Genomic DNA, 23,210 nt, shown 5'->3' with positions numbered 1-23,210 from the left:
ACAATTATAAATATTTGTTCCTAGTTTTTTTAATTTAAAAGTACGCTAATATAAATATACATCCTCATTTATTAATTTAAAAGTGCAAAGTTACAAAAATGTGTCCCTTTTTTAAACATAAAAGTGAAAACACAAATTGCAGAATAAATATAACGTAGCAGATAAATGGATTTGGACATAAATTTTATCTATTGAATTCAAACAATAAAACTTAGGATGAATCACGTGCTTCCAAATCATGAATTCGAACCTCCTAGCAGTGAAGTGATCACTACGGTGTGAGTATCACTCTCACAATCCACGATACAAAGGCTATTGTTTTTGAATGACAGAGAAATGGAGAGAGAATATTTTTTGAATGATATTCGATTTATCATAATATGTTATACCTATTTGATTTAGTAACCAAAGAGTCCCTAACTACTCACGTCTCTATCTTCCTGATGAGATGGGTTTGTTAAGCCCATATCCATATCCTTTGGATAAGGTAGTTAATTCAAATTATATGGATCTCCTGATGGATCGTGGGCCATGCCACCATGGGCGTCCAAACCCAGTCCGAACCTTTCAAAACCCTTGAGTGGCTAGTCTTTCGGCAGCCACTGTGACAACTATTTGATAGTACACATTTCTCCGACAATGGCAATGAGTGAAAGTTTTTCCGACAATCCCAATACCATGAGACGAATAGAGCATCGCAATGTAAACTCAAAGGAAGTTCACAGCTTGGATGATGTTCGCAGCTCAGAGGACGTTGATCTTGTAATGAAAAGTTTTTAAAAAAAATACAAAAATACAACCAAAAAAAAAAATAGTGAAAATTATTCGACTTTTTTTGGATACTAAACTTAAGAACATATGCCAAAAAAATGGCAATACAAGGCTGAATTATAAGGCATTAGTTCAGCAACGTCTAACTGAATATTATTCATATGTGCGGCACTTATCCAAACTTTTTTATTCATATATTCAGTACTTTGGATGTAACCTTAATGCACACTTATGTTTTGGTTATGTGATGAACTTTAGTTTTATTTGTTAATCAAACCGGTTGATGCATACTTATCTTTGTTTATTGAACTTTGATGGTCCAAACTTGTTCATAAACACAAGACTTTCAATTTTTATAATGTTTGGTAACACATGTCCAAACATGTACAAATTATTTGTTAACACAGGTTTGAACATAGGTAATTTGTTCATAAACATAGGTCCAAACATGACGGCAGAGAGATCGACAACAAAGAGAGGTTGGCAATAAGAGATTAGCTGTGACAAAGATCAATGACAGAGAGATCGACGATGGTAATATGAACAGCGCAGCTCTCTCTAGGGTGACAGAAAGATTAGTGAGTTCAACAGTGAGAGGAAGATTGGTGAGTTTAACTGTTAAGAGTTTTGGTAGATGAAGGGTTTTTAGGGGTGTGCATTTCGGTGGATTTGATGTTTTTAGAAGGATAATTTTAGTATTATTCAGGGGCTTGTTAGCAATTTCTAGGGTTTTGAATTTTGTAAGTGGGGGTCCAAAGCATTAATTAGGATACTAATAACAGTACTCTTTAAAATTTGAAACTCTAAGGACTTTGATTAGTAGAAAACTTTTGGTGTCGTAGAAATCTCGCACAAATATATATAGAGAGGTTTATTTCTAATTTTTTGTTTATATAAATAAATATTTGTCCTCATTTCTTTTTGTGGTGAGAAAGTTATATATCATTTTATGATTTATGCAATAAAATTTTATCATGTTGTTGGGAATTGCTTATAATAGCATCTCCTAATTTTGTAAGCGGTTCACAAGTTTTTAAAAATAAAAATAAATACTAAGCTATCTTTTTCTTAAAATTTTAAACTCAATTTTTATAAATATAAACGGAAAATTAAAAGTTGTTTGAGAATGACCGTACAGTTCTGTAACTGTGCACTTTGAATTGTTACAGTCGCAATTCACCAAATTGATGAACTTGTTATTGCAATCGGAAGCTGAGAATGTACTAGCATCATTAAGCTTTGATGTCCGTGGAAAGTGTCGAAATAGGGCATTGATAGCATGCACTGCAAATGAATAGAAGCACGTGAACGGACAGCACCATAAATAAATAAATAAATATTAAAGAAATAAATAATTGTAAGATTTAATTTCGTTAACAAATTAAACTTTAATTTTGTAATTATTTCAATTTAAACTATTAACTTTTAAAATATTATCAATTCTAACAATTTGTTAGTTAATAAGACCAACTTAAATAATTTAATTACTTTTTGCCTGTGATGTTGGATGCAGGTGGCAACTATGGACTAAGGAAGAATCATATGGATTGCAGTGAGCTGGAGAATGAAAGGAGTAGTAGTGTGCGGGGACAAATGATAGTGGGAAGGCACTGGATTAAAAAAGAGGAAGGGTAGTGATGAACGACGATAAAGGTTGATGGTAACTATCAATAAAAATGAAGGGAAAAAAAGTGGTTAAATTGTCTATATTGTCAATTATCCATTAACTATAGCTAACGAATACAAACCAGCAGTTAGAATTAATACTATCTTAAAAGTTCAGGATTTAAATTAAAATAATTAAAAAAAATTAAAATTTAATTTGTTATTGAGATCAAATCTCACAAAAAAAATTTCTTTTATAATTTCTTCAATTAATAAATATGATTGATTAGATTTTAGAAGTGAAAGCAAATGTGTTGAAAAAGAAAAGGGAATATATATACACCCAATCGTTTTTTATCCATGCAAATACGTGAGTTATATTAATAAAAAAATTAAAATTCAAGTAACAATTATTAACCATTATCATTTTGTGAATTAATTTTTAAGTGATAATGGAATTATGGATAGATTTTTTTTTTTTTTTTTTTTTTGGTTAAATGATAAGGGGTATTCTTTACATACAAAAAAAATAAAAGTTTCGAGATATTAACTTCAACTTTGTTTTGTATAATAGTACAAACTAGCAATTGGTCGGTCAATGTACGTATTATTTTTTTAAAAAATATATTTAATAGTATGATGTGTGTTATAAAAAAATAATTTAAAATTAAAATTAAAATTAAAGTATAATTTTAATTATTTATTTTGATAATATTGGCACTATCGTTCTATAAAAAACATTACTTGAATACTTATATATATTAATTTTAGTTAAATTATTTGTGTATTTTGATAATTTCAGTTTTATCATATTATAAAAGTGTAGTTCTCATATAATAATTTTATATGATATATATTAAATTATAAGATAGTAATTAATGCTCTTATTGATATTAAAAATAATAGTTAAATTAGAAGAAGAATTAGTAACATAAAATTAAAAGTAAGTCTAACCATTTAATTTTCTTTTATATTCATTGGGAAAATAAAAATATATAGAAATAGAAACTATATAAAATTTATTGAAAAAATTAAATATAAATATGTTGTAGTTGGATTATCATATAATGATTTTATATGATATGTATTAAATTATAATATTGCAAAATAAATATTGTTAATTAAATTAAAATATCCACTATATGAAAAAAATTCAACAATGACTAATCAAGAAAGAATCTCATAACATCTAGAATTAAAAAGAAAAAATAAATAAAAATATCTAAACGATAGATATATCTTAATAGGTAAAATAATTAATTATCTGTAATATAATATTAAAATATAAAAAACTAACTTTAATATATATATATATATATTTGTACAGTTGCGTAAAAAGCCATATGATAGGAGGATAATAGGGTTACTTTCACTTGGCAAGTTTATATTGAAATTTGCTTTCCCTTCTTCAAGGAATGTTTATGGATTAGGGTGACCAACAATGCCACATACCATTAAATTTTTATTATTAACACCACCACTAATGATGTGACAAGTAAAAAAAAAAAAAAAACCTAAGACACAAAACACATGCCACATCCCTAGTGCAACCACTAATTAGTGGTCTGCATCATTTTTCTTAGGATGACTGAGTGTCCATTTGGGAACTTTGATTAAAAGTTGTGTTTTGCAGCTTGTTCAAAAAAATTAGATTGGCTTTTTTGACATAAAAGTCATTTGAGAAGGTCTAAAAAAGTTACTTGTGAAATTACAATTATACTCTCTATATTGTTTAGGGTTATACATGAGTGAAAATGTAAATTTCCTAAATTAGATGGGGATAGTTTGGTGATTTTATTGTGATGTGACATCATAAACAAATATTGGGGTCTTTTGGGAAGAAACTAAAAAAGCTATCAAAAAAGTCAAAAAGTCAGCTTTTTACCAACTTCCCCAATATTAACAAAAAAAAAAATCAAAAATAACTTTTTACAAACTTCTCAAATCATTTTTTAAAAAAATTAAAAAATTTAATTAAAAGTTAAAAATTAACTTTTAACCATTTTCTTAAAACACCCTTAAAATGCGGGTTAACAGCGAACTAGATTAGTTCTCAATTGGTTATCTCTGTACTATTTTATTTCAAAAGGAAGGACAGGGGTCCATCCTTACAAAATGTGAAATTAATAATTTCTCCATTATTATGGAGTTTTAATTTGGTGTATTTTCTCACTATATTGTGCAAGGACATCTGTGTGATTATTGATATGATTTACAATTTTTAATTGTAAATTATTTAAATTTTCAATGTTTGCAACATAAAACTGGTATTGGATTTGTGGATTATCTAAATTTATGATAGAAAATACAATAATGCTAGATAGCTCAAAATTTTGTGACTCAAATAACTTAAAACGACGTCGTTTTGAGTGCAAAACGACGTAAAACGACGTCGTCTTGACAAATTTGAGCCATTTGAGCCACAAAATTTTGGGTTACCACACATTTTCCTAGAAAATATATGGAAAATAAATATTTCTCAAATAATGTCTATATAACATAGGTAAAGTTAGTATAATTTAATTTGAGTTTGCATTTGTATATAACTCTATATGCAAATGAAAACTACATGCACTTTTTTTTATTAAAAAGTAAGCCCTTAAAATTAGAAAAAGGAAAAATATTACTTTTTATATGGGAGCTTTTTTAATAAGTCTCTTTCTAAGAGTTTGATTCCATCTAACTCACATTCTTTTTTACTATTCCATTAGATCCTATTTGAGGTAACAAGACCAAAACAATCCCAATCTCTCATGCCCCCTATTAATGTTGATATTTAATGTTGATTGTTATTATGTATTGGTAATTTCCATACATCAAGATGTTAACTGTCATTATATTCATATTAATTTGAAATGAATTTTTGTCATTGTATTGTCAATTATATGATGTGAATATTCACATCATGTAATTGAAATAAATATTCACATCATTATATTCACATTAATATAATGTAATTGAAATGAATTTTTCTTATTGTGTTGTCAATTCCATAATGTAAATATTTATATTATAACATACGAATGTGAACTTTTACATCACTACATATTGTGAATAAGAAAGTGTTATCAATTAAAAATATAACATGTTGTGAACATTCACATCACTACATTAGATGAGAGAGAATTTTTCAGAAAGGTGTTGTGAACGTTCACATCAGATGAGAGAGAATGTTCACATTATTTTTAATGTGTTGTTAATTAAAAATAAGAAGGTTCACAGGTTGTGAACGTTCATCACTACATTAGATGAGAGAGCATTTTTCAAAAAGGTGTTGTGAACGTTCACATCAGATGAGAGAGAATGTTCATATTATTTTTAATGTGTGGTCAATTAAAAATATATTCACATCAAATGAGAGAGAATGTTCACATTATTTTTAATGTGTTGTCAATTAAAAATATATTCACATCAGATGAGATAGAATGTTCACATTATTTTTAATGTGCCGTCAATTAAAAATATATTCACATTATATAATAATATAAAATAATAACATCAATGTTATTTAATTTGTGTTTGAAATTTCCTATGCCTTGGTCATTTCTCTTCTCTTTCCACATTAAATATCAATATTAAATATAAGGGTATAAGAGTCTAAGAAAATAATGTAAATCAAGAAAAATAACTTTATAGAATAAAAGTATAAATACATAAGACTAAGTGAGTTAAAAAATTCATTCATGGACCTCTTGGGTTAAGACACTTCTAAATGAGATTTATCAATAAAAATCTCATATTTTATATATATAGATATGACAAGGGTTAAATTTATTTTACTCCCTTATGATTTGAGATTGGAACACTTTATCCCCTATCGTTCAAATATAGTTAGAAAGTCTCCACGTGATTTTTGACTAAAGTGCTACCGATAGTTTTTACATTCAAACTAACGGAATGTGTATTACACAAACCATTTTTTAGAGTAGGTTTTGTTTTATGAAAAATTAAAATGAAATTAATATAACAAAAGGACACTTTTACCATCATTTTCTTGAAAAATTAAAATTAGGTTAATATGTTAACTAAAATATAATATAATATAATATAATTAAGAATTGGTCTAAATATAAAATATGAAATAAAAAATAATTAAGAATTGATCTCAAATGTTAGTAAATTAAAATCAGATTAACATGTTAGAAATTATAAGAAATAATTAATAATTTAGGATTAATTGTGATTTAAAATATAATTAAATTAAAATTAGTATAAAAATTTAAGAATTATAATAAATTATTAAGAATGTGATCTAAAGTATAATTAAATTAAAATTAGAATAAAAATTTAATAATTATAATAAATAATTAAGAATTTATAATTAATTGTAATTTAATTGAATTAATGCTAGACATTATAAATTATGTGTATGAGAGATGAGAGAGAAAGAAAATAACAAAAAATATAGCATTTGAGGGTATTATAATTATTTCACATCTATAGTTAACGGTGTTAACAGTTGTATTTTAGTCCAAAACCACATGGAGGGCATATTGCAATTTTTAAAAGACAAGAGATAAAGTGCTATCAAGTCATACCACATGGAGGTAAAATGAATTTTGAGCTACAAATAATATAGATATTTTAATACATGTTTTTAAAATAATTAACATAATTTAAAATTATAAGGGTTAATTGCTGAAAAGTCTCTACATAAGGGGCCATAGATTATTTGGTCTAAGGCTTAATCTTTTTTTTTCGGTCATAAAAACATGTATAGTCCTCGGAAAAGTTGCTTGCACCAGAAAAGTTGTCGATGGTCAATTGATGGTAGTGAGGTGGACAGATAGTTGACATTGAAAATATAGATGAATAAATATGTGACACATGTACAGATAGGTGATATTTGGATAAATAGTTGAACATGTGACACTTGTATAGATAACTAATATTTAGACATATATGTGATAGGTTACATTTTGACAGATACAAATAGTTATCATTTTGGATAGATCAACGTCTTTTTAGTTCAAAAAAATTTGAGTTATGTCCTGAGTGCCCAAATTATTATACATTTTTGCAATACTTATTGTGGAGGGATAAAATGTAAGCCCAAGCCCAAATTAATTAGGTAGTCGGTCCAAAAGAAAGGGAAGCCCATATGAGCTTTTTAAAGAGCCTATTAGAAGTGACTATAAGCATGGGGAACAGTCGAGCATGTGAATATTGTTCTAGAAGAAGGATCCGCATAATGAAAGAGAAACGTTGGATTAAGTTTCATCGAACGGTGGAAACATCAAACAGCAAATACATAAGCATAGGTCAGACTTACTAGACGGTAAGTCCGTCCGATCAATGTGATCCGACGAATACAACGCTTGGCAAGTTGGCCACTAGCATCCAACATAATCTAAGTCATTCATAAGGGAATGATACAACGTTTAAAGACAAAAGCAACTTTGCCACTTGTATAACAAGAGCTAGATGCAAACAGAACCCTCGGATCAAATATTGATCCAATAGATAGAACCCAAGTTAAGAAGACTATAAAAGGCAAAGACTTGATCGTCGGAGGGTCCTCCCAACCTATCTTGGTTCAGGGTGATCACTAACATTTTTAGTTTCTCTTAGCAAAGTAAAGAAAGGGACATATCATCTCGCTTTTCCTATAGAGAAGAATTCTACCTTCCACAATTAGCACTGTCTGTGGGAACAACGAGAAAATGAGTGCCCATTCCTCGCTAGAAGAGATACCAAGTGATCACCAGAATACCTTGGTTAGCAACATGCTTGGCCAAAATTTTGTCCATGACTCAGAAATGGCACTAACTTTTTTTGGTTTCTTTTAGCATAGTAAAAAAAGGGACACGTCATCTCATTTTCTCTGAGGAGAAGAATTGGACCTTCCACAGTTGGCGCCGTCTGTGAGAACGACTAGAAGATGAATGTCTATTCCTCTCTAGAAGAGATACCAAGTGATCACTAGAATAACTTGGTCAGCAATACGCTTGGCCAAAATTTTGGCAACAACTCAAAAATGGCATTAGGGGATTTAAAGAGAGTAACTCCCCTACCAGATGACGATAACCAGCAACCAAACTGCCAGTAGCATAGGTTGCAGCCCTAAAAAAAGAGCTACGAATAGCTCAGAGGGGACAAGAAGCCCAGAGAAAGGCAACCGAAGTGCGCAGCACCCGACAAAAGAAGGCTATCCCTCGGGAGGCCGCCAACCAAACTGCCAGTAATCATCCAGGTTAAATACAAAAGAAGCGCCAAGTTGCCAAATGGAATGACTCACTAGAGCACCAAAAGAGCGACGTAAGAAGCTAGCTTGACCAACGTACATGAGGCAATCCCAAGCATGTTTGGAGAAAGCTTTTCACATAAAAAATAGTCGCCCGTTCTCCCGAGCGATTGAGAGCATTGATCCACCGAAGAGATTCACTCCTCTAAAGTTCAACCTGTATGATGGAAAAGGAGATCTAACTAGTTATATCCAACACTATACGTAGGCTATGACCTTATGGAGCAACAATGGACCAATTATGTATAGAATGTTCTCCTCAAACTTGGAAGATATGGCCCTTCGATGGTGTTACAGGCTGGAAGCTAGGTTGATCAGCGATTGGAAGAAACTTCAATAAGCTTCCATTTCACGTTTTATTACCAATAGTCAACCACAAAGGGGGTGGACGTGCTCCTTACCATGAAGAATGAGAAAATAGAGAGTTTACAAGATTACACCAGTAGATATTTGGCGAGTTATAATGACATTGACAACTGTAATGAAAAATTAGTAGTTGCCTCATTTAAGCTAGGCTTGCAATCGACCGGCAAGCTCTGCTAATCCTTGACTAAGAAGCCTCCCATTGTTGTAGGCAGCTTAATGAGTCAAGTAGAGCAGCATTATAAGATCGAAGACGATCTACGAAGGTCCAAAGAACCAAAGCCCACACAGCTTTCGTCGAAAAATCCGCAAAAAGAAGGAATGAAGGTTTTTGATCCTAAAAGAAAGGAATCAAACATGATCGCTAAACAGCCTAAGCCACAAAAGGAAGCCTTCAGAGCAGTTATTACTGCCTTCACAAAACCGATATATTGGGTATTGATGAAGATCCAAAACGAACCTTATTTCTTGTGCCCCTAAAAAATGATCGGGGACCCATCTCTTTGGAACTGGAGGCTACGGATTATAAACACCTCACTGAAGATTGCAAGGTGCTGAAACAATTCCTGGAAGAGTTAGTGCAAAGTGGGCATTTATGAACATATATTGATCATTCTGCGAATCACAAAGGGAAGCGCAGAGAAAAATGGGGAACACCTAGCCACTCGCAACCATCAATATGATATACTAGATCCCTCGAAGAAACAAATAAATCAAGTCATGGGGGAGATCAGAAGGTTGACACACCTAAGAGATGTGATGGCCTTGTCCAAAGGTTCCACAAAAAGAATGCGATCGTCAGAAGTGAGGATCTCATTTACTGATGAAGACTTCTCATGGATTCACCATCCACACAATAACGCTCTGGTAGTGACCCAGCAAATCAGAGAGTTCACCGTCAAAAAGATACCGGTAGATCAAGGCAGCTCTTTAAAGATCATGTACTACGAGTTGTTTAAAGAGTTAAGGTTGTCACAGGATGGCCTACATCCTGTAGATTCACCACTGTATAGCTTTAATTCCATTTTGGTTTTTCCTTTAGGAAAGGTCTTCTTGCTTGTAAGGACGGGAACAATAATTCAACAAGTGGAGTTTCAGGTGGTGAACGTCCTCTCCTTGTACAATGCGATAATTGGGGGACGTGGCTTCATAGAATGAAAACAATTTCATCTACCTTTCATCAGCTTATACGGTTCCCAACATGAGATAGGGTCAGTGAAATCAGAGGTGACCAAATGTCTACTAAACAATGCATGGTATTATCTTCCGCCAACAAGAGGATCTAGGAGGTTCGAACACAAGAGAAATGCGAAGAACAGGTCAACATGGAGCCTTTTGTGAAAAGTACAAAGAATTAGAGAAAGTACCTATTGAACCAACATATGAGGAAAAGTTTTTTCTCATTAGGAAAAGTCTTAGTACGGAGGAAAGAGACTAGTTGATCCACTTCCTACTACAATTTAGGGATGTGTTCGCATAGACTCCATACGAAATGGAATGGATCGATCCAAAAGTGGCTTGCCACGAGCTAAATGTGGACCCAAACTTCAAGCCGATAATAGAAAAGAGCAGGAGATCGGCACCACAGCAAGTGAAAACTGTTAAAGAGGAAGTAACAAGGTTACTAAAAGCCGATGCCATCCAAGAGGTTCAAATATCCGGAGTAGTTGTCCAATATCGTTGTTGTAAAGAAGAAGAATGCAAAGTGGAGAATTTGCATAGACTTTACCAGCTTAAACAGAGCATGTCCAAAGGATAACTTTCCATTTCAAAAAATTGACCAGTTGGTAGATGCCACGTCTAGACACCAGAGGATGATCTTTTTGGATGCATACCAAGAGTATCATCAAATAGCTATGCACCTAGATGATTAGGAGAAAATGATATTCATCACCCCTATGGGGTTGTTCTACTATAAGATGATGCCGTTCGGATCAAGGAATGCTAAGGCAACGTACCAATGTCTGGTTACGAAGATGTTCCATGATTTGATCTGGCGAAACCTTGAGGTGTATATCAATGACATGGTAATCAAGTCACGACGAAGTGAGGACCATTTAATGGATCTTCAGGAAGCATTTGGGATCCTCTAAAGATTCAAGATGAAGCAGGACGTAGCAAAGTATGCCTTTGGAGTTGGCTCGAGAAAGTTTCTCGGCTATATAGTCACTCAGAGGGGAATAGAGCCAAGTCTTGAGCAGATTCGAGCATTACTTGACATAACTCCACCCACGTCGCTAAAAAGGATCTACGTACTTACAAAGATGGCAATCGCACTTAACAGATTTATTAGGGGACACTTACCAATCAGTCATATTAACTAGACTTATTTACCTATAGATCCTAACTGGTAAATTTATCACTATAAAAACAAAAAAATTGATAAATTTATCACTATAAATTTATTCATAAAAACAAAGAGACAGATAAATTTATCACTATAAATTTATTTATAAAAATAATAGACTGATAAATTTATCACTTGATAAATTTATCAATAGGACTTAATGGGTAATAAGTCTCGAAAGTAGGACCTATTGGTAATTTCCTCATTTATTAGCCTATCTTTGGATTGCTGCTGACCCTTCTTTTAGGTAGTAAAGAAGAAAGCTTAGTTCTCGTAGATGCCAGAGTGCAGCTAGGCGTTGCAGGAGTTGAAGGGATACCTAACGAAATCTTCCTTGCTCACCAGCCTTGAGCCAAAGGAAAAGTTGTATGTTTATTTGGTCATTTCCGATCATGTGGTAAGTTCGGCACTCATCAGAGAATCAGTAAAAGGGCAATCACCTATGTTCTACGTAAGCAAAACCCTGCTTGATGCAAAAACAATGTATTTGCTATTAGAAAAGCCTGTTTTGGGTGAGAAAAAACTTCTAGGGTTGGAAAGAAAGAAACAAGATAAGAGTATCAATGCAAATCCCATAACAAATTAAATTCAAATGCTAGAAAAATAAGAGCATTAACCTAGCTGGCTGATGACCTTAGGGATAGGCTGGACCCTATCAACGCCAAGATGAAACTCCTAGTTACCCTCCACTATTACAACTATGTTGTTGACTACTTTCCCAGAATCAGGAAGCATTTAAACTAATTAGTGCTTCACCGATCTAGGCTTGAAATAGAATTTCGCCATCTCTTTGGTAGTAAGGACGAAATTGTAACAGTATCTAATTTCTTGGAGACCTAGGTTTACTCTTAAATTGTTCAAGGTAATCACTCCCATGACTATCCTAAAGAAATTATGGACAACTGGAGAAGGGAGTATGCCATAAAAGTGCAATATCTCCCTGAGAAGAGGGTGCAGAGGAATTAAACTCCTTCTTCAACAATGTCGATTAGGGGCTATGGAATCCACTCATCTAATCATTCAACGATATCGTCATTGTCAATAAGAAGACTAACGACAACGTCATCAAGAATATTATGGAGAATTCTAAATTCTTGAATATTTTCTTCAGACTCAAAGAAATGCCTGAGACGATTCAGGACAATTAGAAAGTGAAAAGAGCAACGACAGAGAATCACAAGAGAAAGAGAGAAGATGAACTTATAGAAAAAGTAAACTGATACTTCAAACAGTAGAGAGAGTAAAAAGTGCGTCTGGGTTTCTAAAAGGATTGCAAGCAAAGTGATGGAAGGCAAGGGGTGTGCTTCCCATTTAATGTGTCAAAGGCAAAACGACGCCTAAAAAGATGATATGACAGATGTCATCATTAAAAGAGAAATCAAAAGATGCGTGTCATAAATGAAAATGGTTACGCTCATCATTTGATTAGACCAATGTCTTCAGCAACCAACCCAGGTCAACCATTAAAGAGTGTGGAGGGATAAAATGTTGGCCTAAGCCCAAAATAATTCGACGGTCAGCCCAAAAGAAAGGGAAAGCCCATATGAACTTTTTAAAGAGCCTATTAGAAATGACTAACAGCAAGCTGGCACGTGCCTACGAGCAAAGGGGACAGTTGAGCATGAGAATATTCATCTAGAAGAAGGATCCGCAAAATAAAAAAGGAGCGTCGGATTAAGTTTCATCCAACGATGGAAACATCAAACAACAAATGTAGGAGTATAGGTCAGGTCTACTAAATAATAAATCTGTTCAATCAACTTGATCCGACAAATACAACGCTTGGCAAGTTGGCCACTAGCATCCAACATAATCTAAGTCATTCATAAGGGGATGATCCAATGATCAAAGGCAAAAGCAGTTTCACCACTTGCCCGACCAGAGCCAAATGCAGGCAGAACACACGGATCAACTATTGATCCAATGGATAGGACTCAAGTGTAGAAAACTATAAAAGACAAAGCCAGTGAAGCCAAGAGGACAAACCTGAGATAATCCAAGAACTCTATTTCAAATAAAAATCATCTATGGCCAAACAATATTCTAAGTTGACTGTCAAAGGGTCCTCCCGACTTATCCTGGTCGAGGGTGATCATTGACGTTTTTTGGTTTCTCTTGGCAGAGTAAAAGAAGGGACACGTCATTTCGCTTTCTTGTGAAGAAGAATTCTACCTTCCACACTTACATTTATAAAAATCAATAAATTACACTTACACCCCCTTGAAGGTTTGCTTTTATTATATAGTTTTCTTTAATATTTGAGAACTTACATTACACTCCAAAATTTCAAATTGCATTGCAATTTCATCCATTCGATTAGTCCCATTAGGTCAACTTATAACTTTGGATGACAACTTATCAAAATGCCAATTTTAATGGTTAAGCCAAGCCTAACTCAAATAACCCATTCCATATTCGTCTCATACCCATTTGTAAATCTTATAATACAATGAAAAAAATTCATTATAATAGTAATATCACATGTTAATGCTGACATGATATTATCATTGAATTATAACCTTTCATGTAACTATAAGGTACCCCATTATACCGTTGTGTTAGTGAGTTGAGTTGGATAAGTAGTTATACTTGTGTAAAGGGGTTTGTTTGGGTCCAGATTCTTTGTCGGATTTCTTTGTGGGGCTTTCTGTGGTACTTAAAAAACGATGTCGTTTTTTGCCTTTTTAAAAAAATATATATATATATATATATATATATTTTTTTTTTTCTTTCTTTTCTCTTAGCTCTCAAAGGTTTGAGAGATGAAGAAGAGACAGACAATCAAATGAGGAGGCAACGGTGATGACCAAGCGATGGCGACAGCAGTGACAGCTGCGACACTGATCAAGAGGAGAGGGTCCAAAACATGTTTTGAAGAAACTAAGATGATTGTTTGGTCAAACAATTGAGAATCTAAGGTTTTGTAGGGGACCAAACAAACCTTATCTGTACCCAGATCTCAATCCAAAGGTTGACAAGGTAGAAACCAAATCCTAGTTCTCTCTTTTCTTGTTTTCCCTCAATTTAACAAATCAATTTATTTCCCACATAAAACAATTCTCTTCCAAAGGCCACAATTTCCCAACTATTACAGATTTTTTTTCTCAAGTTTTTCCAAAAACAACAATCTAAGCAAACAAGAATAGAAGAAACCCAAGAACCAATCAACCTAAATCAGTATGTGGAAACAAAATCAGGCCTTTCCTCTTCGATGGCAGTGACGAGAGAGAGAGAGAGAGAGAGAGAGAGAGAGAGAGAGAGAAGGTTGTGGGTCTTGATCGGAGTTGCCACTATTGTCGCCTCGCCGTCCGATCGTGTGTCTCCTTTTCATCTCTCTGTTCAGAAGGTGCTTGGGGTTGTGCTTATGGTCTCTCAAACTAAAAGAGAAAAGAAAACTGGCGTAAAGGCCAAATATATTTTTTTTAATTTTTAAAAAAACGACAAAAATGACGTCCTTTTTGAAGTATCGGAGGGAGCCTTGCAGAGAAACCCGACAGAGGATCCGAACTCGGGATTATGCTCCATTGTAATAGTTATGATTGGTTGATGATATCACGTATCAATGATTACATTCTATCGTCGTTATACTAAAATTTTAGCCATGATATTAGAATAAAGAGACTAGAGAAGAGAGGGAGAAATGGAGGGGCATTTCCCTAAATAAGCTAAAATAGTAAATCAATTCCCAAACTAAGCCTAATTTTGAAAGAATTCCTAAAATAAGCTAACTCGTGGTTCACAATCACGATTTCAACATATATGCGCCTGTCTCGCGTGAAATTGGGGAAGTCTTAAAATCGTGGTTACAAAAAGTGCTTTTGATTAAGAAATCGTGGTTACAAAACGTATTTTTAATTAATTTTTTTTTCTTCTGAACTCGCTATTCCAAACCACGATTTTATCCAAAAAAAATTTTCTTCTGAATTCGCTGTTCCTAACCACGAGTTTATTAAAAAACATTTTTCTTCTGAACTCGCTTTTCCTAACTACGATTTTATCAAAAAAACATTTTTCTTTTGACACATGCACTCACACAAACACTCTCACTCTCAACACTGTCCCGCCCCTAACACATGCACTCACACAAACACTCTCACTCTCTCACTTTGACTCTGACACAAACACAAACAACCACTCACACACAGTCACATTCAATATATATATATATATATATAAATTTTATTTTATAAAATTGAAATCAATATTAAATATATATAATAATTTATAATAACAAATAATAATCAACTATATAAAATGATTTCTTTTTATTTTAATTCTTAATTTTTTTTATTATACTGTTTAGGGATAAAATTTATTTTTTTTTTATTTTAGGGTTTAAGGTTTAACTCTTAAAATTTATTTTTTTTTATTTTAGGGTTTAGGATTTATAAAAAAATAAATTTTAATAATTAAACTATAAATTCTAAACCCTAAATCCTAAACCCTAAAATAAAATAAATAAATTTTAAGAATTAAACCCTAAAATAAAAAATTTATTTTAAAAATCCTAAAATAAATCGTAAGAATTAAAATAAATTTTTTATTTTAGGGTTTAAATCTTAAAATTTATTTATTTTTATTTTAGGGTTTAGGATTTAGGGTTTAGAATTTATAGTTTAATTCTTAAAATTTATTTTTTTTTATAAATCCTAAACCCTAAAATAAAAAAAAATAAATTTTATCCCTAAACAATAAAATAAAAAAAATTAAGAATTAAAATAAAAAGTAATCATTTTATATAGTTGATTATTATTTGTTATTATAAATTATTATATATATTTAATATTGATTTCAATTTTATGAAATAAAATTTATATATATATTGAGTGTGACTGCGTGTGAGTGGTTGTTTGTGTTTGTGTTAGAGTCAAAGTGAGAGAGTGAGAGTGTTTGTTTGAGTGCATGTGTTAGGGGCGGGACAGTGTTGAGAGTGAGAGTGTTTGTGTGAGTGCATGTGTCAGAAGAAAAATGTTTTTTTGATAAAATCGTGGTTAGGAAAAGAGAGTTCAGAAGAAAAATGTTTTTTGATAAACTCGTGGTTAGGAACAGCGAATTCAGAAGAAATTTTTTTTTGGATAAAATCGTGGTTTTGAATAGCGAGTTCAGAAGAAAAAAAAATTAATTAAAAGCGCGTTTTGTAACCGCGATTTCTTAATCAAAAGCGCTTTTTGTAACCACGATTTTAAGACTTCTCCAATTTCACGCGAGACAGGCGCATGTATGTTGAAATCGTGATTGTGAACCACGAGTTAACTTATTTTAGGAATTCTTTCAAAATTAGGCTTAGTTTGAAAATTGATTTACTATTTTAACTTATTTAGGGAAATGCCCCAGAAATGGAAAGGGTATTCTCCACAAAGAAAGAGACTTGGAAGTTGAGACATTGTCGAAGAAGGAGGGCATTCACGCGTGGTGAAACCAACGAACAAACGTTGTCACATAGGATAGTGAAACAGAGCCATGGTACATGAAAGAGGCATTCCTGTAGGGTCAACTACGACATTTTTGGGGTTTAAAGCGGACTTTTGAAATGGTACCTTTCATACATTTAAAATAAAAATTATGATAAAAAAATTACATATTCACTTTTTATTTATTTATTTTTACAGTTCTTACAAAAATGTTATATATAACGATTAAAATTTACTTAAATATATATAACAAAGTTTATAAGAAGAAAAATATCAAAATATTCCCAACTCAAGTGTACTAAATAAAAAAATAAATAAATTATAACAAAATATCAGTTAAACATCACCATTCTCACATTTTTAAATACAAAATTGTCAATCGGGCTTGCACAATATAACTTATCAACTAAATCATTTTCAATAGATCATATTGTCAATTCATTAAATTTTTTTTGTGACATAGGTTGTTAATATATTTTATGTTAGTGCTTTAGACTTTAGATTAGTGCCTTTACTTTTGGTTAGTGGATCCACTTTTGGCATGATGATGTTTGTAATTTTCTCTCCTATATAACGGAGAGTGTACCTCTTTATTCATATAGCATTCAATACATAAACATTTCAATACATAATTCATTCTCTCTGTATCTCTCTCTATCAATTTATCTTACATGGTATCAGAGCTATAGGTTAAAGATCTTGGTGTTCTTCGCCTTCCGACGGGCGGGCGGCAACCTCACCTTGGCCACCCGCCGGACCTCAACCTAGTCCGCTCGAATTTTCTACACATACCTTCTCATGCAAATACTCCAATCCCCTTGCAGCATCAAATTCCATCTTGGTGACCTCCACTCCACTCTTCATCCCCGATCTCGGCAGTTTGATTGAAAACAAAGAGACACATCCCGCCACCTGCGCCGCCCGGATCTTCCAACTAACCCGAGAACTCCGCCACAAGTCCGACGGCGAGACCATCCGGTGGTTGCTGGAACACGCCGAGCCTTCCATCATCTCTGCCACCGGCACCGGCACTGTCCCCACCATCGCCATGTCCGTCGGCGGAACCCTCCAGATTCACACACACGGTTTAGAGAGAGAGAGAGCAGACACCATCACTTCAGGCCATGGAGCTTCTACTGATTTTGGGTGGGCAAGACAAAGAGGAGAGCTCTCTTTATTTCGGGGGACACACAGATACAACACATGCGTGAACTTCTCTACCTCACTCACTCTCTTCTCACCCACGGCAGCAAGACACACAGATACACATGCACATGATGAAAACATTTAATCCACCCACTCCCTCTCTCTCTGGTCCCTTTTTCTCTCCACCATACTCCCTTTAATCATATCCTTCTTTTGCCTTACTTTATTCCACCCACTTGCAGCACATGTATGGCCATTATCATATTATAATATGCTAGCAAAATCAACCCACATGACCCACTTACAACTCCTCATCGGATTTGCAGCATACATCACTTGGTCCTATTTATATATATATATATATATAAATACATATATAAAAGATGGCCACAATCATCATGCTGGCCATACACCATCCTATAAAATAATAATTCTCCACACACTCACAATTTGACCCATTCTTTTTATTATTATTATTTTTTTATATTTTTTTTTTCTCTTTCATCCCACCGTTTCAGAACCCATTAATAGTCTGTTCCCTACTTCCACCTTTATTATTTTTATTCATCATTATATATTCATCATCCCCATGCTCAATTTAAAAAAAACACACACAAAAAAAAAAAAAAAAAAAAAAAAACAAACAAACAAACAAAAAAAAAAACATCACCCACATGCGGGACTTTTTTCCTTCTCCCTTCTCTACTCTGCTGCCGGTCTTTTCTTCTTGCCTCCGTCCTGGACGGCCCTTGACGGTGTTGCCTCCGTGTTTCCCACTCCACTGGGCCTGATCACTACTCCCTGCTCCTCCACTGCAGCATATGGCAGACCTCCAAATCGGAACATCACGGTGGCCTTCCGCTTCAGCTCCTTGTTTTCTGCCCTTAGCACGCTTATCTCTGCTCGCGCATCCTTATACATGCGTTGGAGCAGAGCCAGTTGGGCGTTTAATTGCTGCACCTCATTTGTCCTACTCTGCAGCCGGTGTGACAAGTTTGTGACCGCCGTCATGGACTCCACACATGCCTTCAAAGTATACTGATTAGCCTCCACATCCGTTTGCACTGCCATTTTTTGCTCCACCGACTGCATCGGAAAGTTCAACGGAGCAAACCCAGTGGTGTTTGGTTGAGGTTCACGGGACACCGCACCAGTTATCTCTCTTGTGGACTCATTGAGGTCGGGAAAGAAGAGTCAGCAGACCACGGGAAGACGAGGCCATTTTCTGGGCAACAGAGTGTTACAGAATATTACAGAGTTTCTCTCTCAGAACATGAATCTCTCAGAACACGAAGAGTTTTTCAGATGTTTCTCTCAGTTTTTTTTTTTGTCTCAGTCTCTGCCTCAGCCTCTGCCTTCGTCTTGGTTATATAGCCAAGGCAGACACGCGCATCCTGCGCCGCTCGGCGCTCGCCGACAACCTGGCACGCCTTTTCATGGCACGCCTTTTGATGCATTTGGGCACGCCTTTTGATGGCACGCCTTTTGAGGGTGCGGGCACACCTTTTGAGGGCACGACTTTTGAGGGCTCGATATCTATATCCCTGTATATCTTTTGGGCAGCCTATATACACACTCATCCAGTGTCTTCTACAACGGTCAGCTTTATCAATCCCTTTGTTTCAACCTCAAATAGGTTTCTATCTTCACACCTATTTGAGTTTGAGGGGGGGTTATACATATATCATGGTGAGCACGGTTACACACCCTGCGAACCACCCAAGCCACCCCATGGCGCACTCCCTAAGTCGCCCCCTTGGTGCACCACCACAACCTGCTACACCGGTCCGGCATGACCCCATAAACTGTCCCGACATTGATTCCGGTCAGCTTCTACATCGGTCCGACATGACCCCGTAAACTGTCTTCTACAACGGTCCGACATGACCCCGTAAACTGTCTTCTACATCGGTCTGACACGACCACACAGTGTCTGCTACATCGGTCCGGCATGACCTCGTAAACTGTCCTGCTACATCGGTCCGGCATGACCTCATAAACTGTCCTTCTACACCGGTCCGACATGACCCCATAAAGTGTCTCGGTCTGACACGACCACACAGTGTCTGCTACATCGGTCCGGCATGACCTCGTAAACTGTCCTGCTACATCGGTCCAGCATGACCTCATAAACTGTCCTTCTACACCGGTCCGACATGACCCCATAAAGTGTCTCCTACAACGGTCTGACGCGACCATACCGTGTCTCCTATCCATTTTTTATTTATCAGTTTATTTTTTCTGTTTTGTTACTCTCTCCAAACTCAAGTTGGTTAGTACCTATCCTCCTTGAGTTTGAGGGGGGCTGTTAATATATTTTATGTTAGTGCTTTAGGCTTTAGATTAGTGCCTTTACTTTTGGTTAGTGGATCCACTTTTGGCATGATGATGTTTGTAATTTTCTCTCCTATATAACGGAGAGTGTACCTCTTTATTCATATAGCATTCAATACATAAACATTTCAATACATAATTCATTCTCTCTGTATCTCTCTCTATCAATTTATCTTACATAGGTGACCGAATGTAATATTTATTTAACTTTTAATTCAAAAAGTTTCTTTACTCACAAACAACTATAACTGTAACTAATCATATTATATACACAATTCATAAATTTGAGAAATAACTTTTCATTAATTTCATATGTGATTTCTTTTAATTATTTATTATTATATTATTATTTTTGAGCTAGCGTAATACCTAAAAAAAAAATCTGAGCTCATTTTTTCACTCATTTTTTTTAGGAATCCAAAGCAGTGGCTTTGCTGGTTTTGGGCAAAGTCGGGCCTGCATTAATTATCTATCCGATGCTTCTCTCTGTAACACTTTACAAGATCGACGCTACTGGGAGATGGGTTTGGGTTTGATTGAGGATTTGGATTTAGATTTGGGTTTGGTCCGATTGAGGGTTTTTGTTTACAGGTTGTTGTCTCCTCATCTATGTGTTTATCATTATTTTTAGTTGCATGATTTTATCATCATAATTCTTCAATTAAGTTTTCGTATTTTAATCTGTATGAACTTTTTTTTCCCTTCGTTCTTTTGGTGCATTCTTATCGTAAGTCCTCTCTCATTCGTTGGTGAGTGAATAATCACAGAAAATTCATTGATCTGTTTGCATTTGTTGATACTCTCAACATTCTTCCACATGCATGCTACTGCTCATGTAATCCCAATTTATTTATGTTATTCTTGTTGCTCTTCTTTTGTCTCTCGGCCGTGCATTCTGTTACTTGCTTCGACTATTTGAATTAAAATTGCTCAAATATGTAAAAATAACTGGTGGTTTTGGTTAGTCTTTTTGTTTATTTTTTATTGTGTTGGGCTTCTCTCAAATTGAGAATCTAACTTGAGAGAGCATTTGGGTTTAGTGAATCCATTGTGAGTCTAATTTCAGTAATTCGAATCGTTCACTTTTTAGAATTTATTGAAAAAAATAAATACATAAAAAAATCAAGATGATTGGACTTCGGAAGATATATATTTGAATCACATTTGGCTTAAAAAAATGGACAGCAGATATAATTTCAAGAATAACTGTTTACTTTTTTAAGACAAATGTGATTCAAACGTATATTTACTAAAATCCAATCATCTTGATTTTTTATATGTTTATTATTCTCAATGAATCATAATGAACTTAAATTGGACTCATAATGAACCTACTAAGCTTAAATATTCTCTCAAATTGACTTTTCAGTTTGAGAAGTCAAACTCTTTTTTATTTGTGTTAGATATGAGGGTTGTGGTGTTGTTTGATTTGGTGAATATTTTTTTTTTATTTTTTATTTTTTTGCTGCAGAGCAATTGTTTGATGGAAGTCCCCAGAGTGTGTTGGGCCTCTTATGATTGCAACGGTTGACATTTTACAGCACATGAAATAAATCTGTAAAAAAATCAAATTAATCTGTTGTTTGATCAATTAGATTTTTTTACATATATTTTATTCAATATATTCTCAAAATTAAATCGTTCGAATCATTTAAATGGATCCAAAATAGGTTTAGTAGGCCACACAATAGTGGTTGTTGCGCCGAGTGCACAACCACCAATTTTGTTTACAGAGATCAGAGTTTTTTCCATATTGATCTTAAGATAACTAACTTAAGTACTGGAGGGGTTTTTAGGCATATATCCACTGTCGGTAAGCTCACCTGAATTGTGAACGCAAGTCTTACGATGTTATTTCAAGATATTCAAGTTTGATCACAAGGGGTACTCGTGCGACGAGTATTTGGTACTCATACAATGCTATTATGAAGACATATACATCATTTTAAGAGTAGACATTACCTGATAAGTCATAGGCGTTGTTTGGGAAGTGGCTAAAGAGGTTATTATAGCCTAAAATAAAAATTTAGCCAAAAAGCCCACTGTTGCAAGCTTTTTCAAAAAAAAAAAAATAAGCTGCACAGCCGGCAGTGTAGCCTACACTGTCAGCTGCAGAAATTGTTCCATCAGTGCATAAATTACGATTTTACCCCTTGACAGCGATTTAAAAAAATATATTTTTAGGGACAAATTTGTCATTCTAATTTCAAACATCATTTCAACACATTTTTCAATACAACAACTCAAATAAAATTCATCTCATCTTCCCAAACACAAAAATCAAAATAGCTTACTAAAATAGCTAAAAAATCAAATAGCCTACTAAAATAATCACTTCCCAAACGAGGCCATAATTGAAGATCACAATACTTGTAAATTATACACACGTAAAAAAAAAAAAAGAATCATAAAATAAATTAATGACACTGCGTATAAATTTTTGTTATAAAGTATAAAAGAAGTGCGTCATTAGCAAAAGTATGAAGAAAGAAGTTGGTTTTCATATAATTATATATCATTAAAATAAGATGACTCTATTTTATTACCTTCTTCTGGGGGCAGAGTTCCGTTTGAAGTGGAATCGACAATTGTTTTGCAAGTCAGCGCCGAAAGCAGCAAGATAGAACATAACAACCTGCATAGTAACAGATGCTCTTTCATCTCTCTCTCTCTCTCTCTCTCTCTCAAAAACAGATGATGGAGTTAATGAAGCAGGGTGATGTTCTTTAAATATACAATGTATTTTATAATTATTTGAAAAACGATTAGGTAAAGCTGTTTTGTATCCTTTGACTTTCAAAAGGAGAGTCCGATTATGAACGTATCAAGAAGCATCAAATAAAAATAAAAATAAAAAATAAATAAAACCTCATTTTTGGAACCACCACCCAAAATTCCAACTTTTAAAAGTGCCGAAAAATGATATTCATAGAAAATTTTTAACAAAAATAATATATACTGACATATATATATTATGTATATGGAAAAT

General features: G+C 33.8%; 1 protein-coding gene across 4 annotated transcripts in view; it reads right to left on the bottom strand.

Annotated features, from left to right (window-relative positions):
* Window positions 1-22,946, bottom strand: part of LOC114282852 (uncharacterized) — a 136,472-nt gene extending 113,526 nt beyond the window's left edge. For 2 of the 4 annotated variants that reach the window (XM_082887560.1, XM_082887562.1), the window contains exons 1-2: window positions 22,768-22,942; window positions 1,908-2,055 (exon numbers count right to left, since the gene is read on the bottom strand). In XM_082887560.1, the coding sequence (XP_082743686.1) occupies window positions 1,908-2,055; window positions 22,768-22,882 (263 nt within the window). In that variant the 5' untranslated portion in view covers window positions 22,883-22,942. Of the gene's footprint in view, window positions 1-1,907; window positions 2,056-22,767 lie in introns of all 4 variants that reach the window. The other 2 variants (XM_082887561.1, XM_082887563.1) reach the window with 2 other exon arrangements.
* Window positions 22,947-23,210: the final 264 nt, after the last annotated feature.

Source organism: Camellia sinensis, chromosome 9 (genome assembly GCF_055761805.1).
Source record: "Camellia sinensis isolate YWXY chromosome 9, ASM5576180v1, whole genome shotgun sequence".
Lineage (NCBI taxonomy): Eukaryota > Viridiplantae > Streptophyta > Magnoliopsida > Ericales > Theaceae > Camellia > Camellia sinensis.
Note: the sequence above shows the minus strand (reverse complement) of the source record. Positions and strands in the feature narration are given on the sequence as shown.